The sequence below is a fragment of the Malus sylvestris genome, chromosome 16, assembly GCF_916048215.2.
Source record: "Malus sylvestris chromosome 16, drMalSylv7.2, whole genome shotgun sequence".
Classification (NCBI taxonomy): Eukaryota; Viridiplantae; Streptophyta; class Magnoliopsida; order Rosales; family Rosaceae; genus Malus; species Malus sylvestris.
Genome location: NC_062275.1, coordinates 27248100 through 27254731, shown reverse-complemented (window position 1 = coordinate 27254731; position 6632 = coordinate 27248100). Strand labels below are relative to the sequence as shown.

Here is a 6632-nt window from a genome sequence, read left to right as displayed (position 1 = left end):
CCAGTTATAGATCTTCTAGTGGCTTTACACCGAGCCCAATCAGCATCACAAAAGGCTTGCAACTGTAATGAACCTGTAAAGGGTAAGAAAATTCCTTGTCCAGGTGATTGTTTAATATACCTAAGAACCTTATGAATTGCTTCAAGGTGTGGTTGTCGTGGCTTGTCCATGAATTGGCTCAACATATTAACCACATAGGTTAGATCAGGCCTTGTAATGGTTAAGTAGATCAGTCTCCCTACGAGTCGTCTGTAAGAAGAAGGATCATGAAGAAGCGTCCCATCCCTTTGCGTGAAAGACAAGTTTGGTTCCATTGGGAACCGTGAGGGTTTCGCACCAAGGAACCCTGCATCTTCCAGTATTTCCAGCGCATATTTGCGTTGGCACAAATCAATCCCTTGTTTTGATCTTGCAACTTCTATCCCCAGAAAATATTTAAGTTTTCCCAAATCCTTTAGCTTAAAATGTCGGGAAAAAAAGAGTTTAGTTTCTTCAATTTCTCTCAAATTATTACCTGCAAGTATCACATCATCAACGTAGACAAGTAATGCCATGAAGCTACCTTGACGGTTTCAGACGAACAATGAGTAATCTAAGCATGATTGATGAAAACCAGCGGCCTTGAGAGCACTAGACAGCTTGATAAACCACTGTCTCGAGGCCTATTTCAAACCGTAAAGAGATTTGTTGAATTTACATACTCGAGTTTCCCACTTTCGTCCGAACCCAAAAGGCAAGGACATGTAAACATCCTCGTAGAGATCACCATGCAAAAAAGCATTGTTCACATCAAGTTGATGAGGATGCCAACCATGGAGGGAAGCAACACTGAGGAGGACATGAACAGTGGTGAGCTTGGCAACGGGAGCAAAAGTTTCCCGATAATCAAGGCCTTCAATTTGACTGTAGCCTTTAGCAACGAGACGGGCTTTGTAGCGCTCAACACTGCCATCAGGTTTAAGCTTCACCTTATAAACCCATTTGCACCTAATGAGACGTTTGTAAGAGGGCAAGGGCACCAGAGTCCAAGTACGATTGTCTTGGAGAGCGGCAAGCTCGTGTTGCATGGTGGCACGCCATTGAGGGTCCTGGACAGCCTGCGAAAAACTTGTGGGTTCTTTGGTAATGGTGAGGTTGGCGAGGAAAAGTTTGTGAGGGGAAGAGAGACGGTCATAGGATAAGTAACGAGATAGAGAGTGAGGCGTACTTGACAACTGGACCATGTTGGAGGAAGATGGGGGAGCAACACGAGATGAGAGGGCCACCTCGACGTGAAAGTCCTGCAAAAATGTGGAAGGTTTTGTGGGTTGGGTGCTGCGACGGGGTGGAGGGGTTGGGTTTGGTGGGGAAAGTGGAGTATGCAGGAGAGGAGAAGGTAAAATATCAGGGGTGGGAGAGGGTGTTGTGTCTGATGGGTGAGGGGAAGGTGGTGTGATTTCAGGGGGTAGGGAAAGGGTGGTATCTAAAGGAAGATTGGTATCGAAGGTGGCTATTGGGGAAATAGGGATGAGACGCAAGGGAAGAGTCAAAATCAACCGGGATAGAGGGTGTGATAGGGGTGGAGGAGGTGGGTGCAGCAGAAAAATTAGAGTTTTGGAATGGAAAATGGTCCTAAAAAAACACAACATCCCTGGAAACAAATGTTTTATTGTGTTTGAGATCAAACAACCGATAACCCTTTTGACCATAAGGATAGCCAAGAAAAAGACATGGTGTTGCACGAGGATCAAATTTAGAGGGTTTTTGGGCGTGTGTAGAAGCAAAACATAAGCTACCAAAAACCTTTAAATGAGAATTGTGAGGTGCCTTGTGAAACAATTTTTCGTAGGGTGTTTTACCTTGAAGAAGTGGAGTGGGTGTTCTATTGGTAGACAAGCTTGAAAGAGCAAGCCTGAGCAACATTGAGCAAATGCCAATGCTTACGTTCAGCAACACCATTTTGTTGTGGTGTGTTGACGCAGCTAGATTGATGTAGAATGCCTTTGAAGGCATAAAATTGCTCAAGTTTAAACTCAGGGCCATTGTTACTTCGTATGGTTTAAACTTTAGTATTGAATTGAGTCTCAACCATTTGAATGAATTTGACTAAGATGTCTTTTGTGTCTGATTTGTGCTTCATCAAATAAACCCAAGTACTTCTAGTGTGGTCATCTACAATGGTAAGGAAATATTTTGCACCTGAAAGAGAAGCATCCTGATAACCACCCCAAATATCAATATATAATAATTCAAAACAGGATTTGGTAGAAATTGAACTCAATGGAAAGGGCAATCTTGTTTGTTTGGCCAATGGGCAAATTAAACACTTGTCAGACTTGGAAGTCTTGTTATTTAAATATGGAAATAACAAAGAGGCTTTATGAGATGGATGGTCGAGGCGTTGATGCCAAAGTTGTGGTGAGACAGTATGGATAGTGTTGCATGTTCCTTTCTTTGATGAGTCAAGGTAGTAGAGTCCCTCCCTTTCAAATCCCATCCCAATCATCTTCCCCGAGCGAAGGTTCTGGATGACACAAAAATGGGTTAAGAAGATTGTGACATATAAGGAATCATAGGCTAGTTTACTTATGGATATTAGGTTGAATCTAAAAAATGGCACGCATAGGACATTCTCAAGGATAAGATTAGAAGAAAAAACAACTTATCCAACATGGGTGACTTTGGCGACAGAACCATTGGGCAGCTCAACAGTATGGTTGTCAACTGCTCATGAATTTGTAAGCAAACTAGGGCTACAGACTATGTGATCCGTGGCGCCACTGTCCAGGATCTAGATGTTGTTGGTGCCTTTAGATGAAAAAGAGAAGGCTTTTCCTGAAAGGTCTTCATGAGTAGAATGGTTACCGACTTGGTTGGCAAGTGATGACTTGTTCTTGTTCAACATCTGAAGGATTTGCTTGCAATCCTCCTGAGAGAACGGGAAATTTGGCATTGTCTCTTGCTTGTTATGTTGGGAAACTTGATTCCCCTTGGAAGAAAAAGGGTGACTAGACTCGATTTCTGCAGCAGCTTTCCGTTTGTGACAGAATTCAGAAGTGTGACCTTTCCAACCACAAAAAGTGCACTTAAGATGTGCACGGCAATTTTTGGTGATGTGATTGGATTTGTTGCACTTTCCACATCGCGCTTCAGTGTTCTCCGATGCAGGTTCTTGTGATGAGTTTTTCACTGCAAAAACAGCAGCCTCCGGTTGTGTATTCTTCCCATTAGAAACCTCTGCCTGACGTTCATGTCGAAGGACCAACGCATATGCCTTGTTTATCGTAGGCAGCGGTTTGAGGAGAAGAGTATTGCTTCGAACCGTAGCATATGATTCGTTCAGTCCCATAAGAAACTTCATGGTTTTCTGAGTCTCAACATATGATGTCATTTCCGTCTTAGTTCCACAACTGCATGCGGGAATGGAACACAAAGTGTCGCGTTCATCCCACAAACTCTTGAGTTTGGTAAAATAAGAACTTATACTCATGTTGCCTTGGACGCAATCATGAATCTCATTCTCAACATGGAATAATTGAACTACATTCACATGTGAGAACCTCTCCTGCAAATCGGTCCACATTTGTCGAGCATCTTTGTAGTTGATGACGCTCCATGAGATCTCCTTTGACATGGAACCTAGCAGCCATGTCTTTACCAAGTTGTTGCAACGATTCCACTGCTGCAACTCTTCAAGATTGCTTTCACTTGGCTTTGTGATTTGCCCATCAACAAAACCAAGTTTGTTTTTGACCGTTAAGGCCATACTCATGGATTGAACCCATGTGTTGTAGTTGTCTTCCACCAATGGCTGTGGCACAAGGATCGCAACAAGTTGGTCCGAGTGATGGAGAAAAAACGGATGATTGGGATTTTCCCATTTTGGATGAGAAGTCATGCCTGAACTGGTTGACCTCGAATCTGGCTTGTCGTCCATGATGGTGTTTGTTTTGGAATTGTGGTTTGCGTGTTTCCCAGATCAATGCTCTAGTACCATCTAAGAAATCGTGTTGTACTGGAATTGTATTTCATAATTATTATTCAATTAGGTTTACATTCTTATATACACACATCAGACAACACATTGCTATTCTATTGCCTACAAGTAAGGCTGAAACATAGGCCAAATAAGGAAGTAAATAATTTACATATCAATTTACAATATATGAAAATCAATCAGAAATTTCTTTCTCAAGATTGCCGTTTCTTTTTCTGCTTGTCATGCCTCATTATTTTCAAAAAAGCCATTTTTTCAAGAATATGAATAATGAGGAATGATCTATAAAAAGAACTTGACTGCCCAAAAAGCACTTGTGGGCCAAAAGAGTTGTGGATATTAGCAATAATAGGTGAGACACCAGTTGAATTTGCACTTGCAATTTGTCCTCAAAAGTTAGTCACTGGGACATGGGTGGGTGTAAGTATATGTGAAGATGCTCCAAGTTGGCATAGGATTGGAATTAGACAACATACCATTTGCTCAGTCTTTGCCATGTCTGGTTCTCATTTGCTTGTCTCCTTATGGTTGTAAACCCCAATATTTATATAATGCATCTATAGCCTTTAATAGGAATACTAATAGTCGTTTAGTATTATAGTCGAGTGATATTATTTTTCACCTTACAAGTGAGAGATTGTACGTTCAAATATTGTCAATAGGGAATTCGAACCAATTTATGTTCAACTCATAATGTAAAAATATCATTGTATTTTAAAAATAAAATAAAATTAGGAGCTCTCATGTATTTTTGTACAGCCTTCCTAAGTGGATTCTGCTCCATTGTTCGTGGGGCGAGATTAGTGTCATTGTATTGATTGGTTTGTAACTATATATTGACTCTTGAAGGCAATAGATCAAGCCAAAGTTCCATTACAATTTCTTCATGATGATCGATGAAAATTGAGGATTTTGTAAAAGGAATAACATGCAATCTTTGAGTTCCATTGTCAAGGTTTAAGCTTTTGAGAAAGGCTGCACAATCTTGAAAACAAAAACTCTTTCATTTTGCATATTGTTGCACATTTAATATTTTGTAATAGACTAGTAGTGTATGAATGTATTTTTATTAGGCTCTTATTTTCAAGTGTAGATGTAGTACTTAAACGACAAATACATTTTAATGTTTTGAAGTAATATTTATGTGGCAATGTGTGGTATGTGCAAATTTAAAGAAAAAAAAATATTTTTCTTAAGGGGTCATAACGGGTCGGGTCACTTTACCTGTTGGGTAAAATGACCCGATCTGTTAAGGACACATTAAGATAATGCATGTAACACGACACGACCTGTTAAGATAATAGGTGTTACACGAACACGACACACACACACACACAACTTTGTAAGGTTTTTTTTTTTAATTTTTTTTAGTTTTTTATTTTTTTATATCGATGTTGAGATGAGGTTTAGATAAAATCACATGAAACGTCAGTAATAATTTAGCAGTGGGTCAATTGTGTGAATTGAATCTAATACATTTTTATTACGTGAAAAAAGAATATATACCACCCGATGGTAGTATTATTCGCAAATTTGATTTGAAATCTCCAATGATGTAAAGGAATGGAAATTGTGCATAATATAAAGTTTTGCAACTTGAACGGTTTTCAACAACCTATTTCAACAACGCAACCTGTCTAATAAATTAATAATCTTATTTGAGGAATCCTGATTCAGAAAGAAACTGAAGAGGTAAATTACCAAACCCCTAATTTGTCCAATCCGTTAATGTAAATAAATTAGGAATGTGATTGTGTAAATCCTAGTATATCTTGGAATATCTCTCGTATTCCTATGAGGAGTATATTACCTATTAAATGTTGTAATCCTAAATGGTAAGGAATTAACCTTCCCTACTACTATAAATAAAGGCACAATATAACACACTCACAATTACACATCTCTCTCTCTCCTTCTTCTTCTCCATTGTCACACCTTTCTCTCTCTCTATGGCCTCCATAATTATTCAGTAAATTATGCTTACAACACGTTATCAGCACGCTCTTGACGCTGCGCTAACAAGAGAGTTTGATCTTCAATCACGGGAGTATTACGTTTTAATCGTTCTTTTTGTGATTAATTTAATTATTTTATTGAATTGATCTACATGCTATTGATTTAATTTAATTTTTCTGTGTTGAACGTGATACAATGCATTGGAGATGCAATTCCAGCTTTCCGAGATGGATCTTCTACAAATTCAAAGGCTTTTGTTGTTTTTTGTCAATTAGGTACGCTTAAAATAAAGTAAGATATTTGAAACGACCTTGAAGCATGGAAACATTCCCCATGATGCATGAACCTCCCTATGTTTATATTTTCCTTCCGATATATATATATATATATATATATATATATATATATATATATATTGTATATGTTCATATATTTGTCAAAATATATATTTGTTTCATGCATCGCACAATTAAATTGTTATGTGGAATATGTGAGTCAAAGTACAAAATTAAATTAGAAGCATGTTAGGGTTTTTCAAACCCTAGAAATTTCGAAAAAAAGAAGGGGAAATGTCACATCTTGATCCCAAAGTACGTCTAGGATTGACACGTGACGTCACCAAATACCCGTATCTCTAACATAGCCCGCATCCAGGAAATGGCAAAACACAACTTAAGATCTAACTACGCAATAATTCTTC

General features: G+C 38.7%; 1 protein-coding gene across 1 annotated transcript; it reads right to left on the bottom strand.

Annotated features, from left to right (window-relative positions):
- Positions 1–2770: 2770 nt before the first annotated feature.
- LOC126609252 (uncharacterized) lies at positions 2771–3916 on the bottom strand. Its single transcript, XM_050277219.1, has one exon. It carries the CDS (start codon positions 3914–3916, stop codon positions 2771–2773), a length of 1146 nt encoding a protein of 381 aa, XP_050133176.1.
- Positions 3917–6632: the final 2716 nt, after the last annotated feature.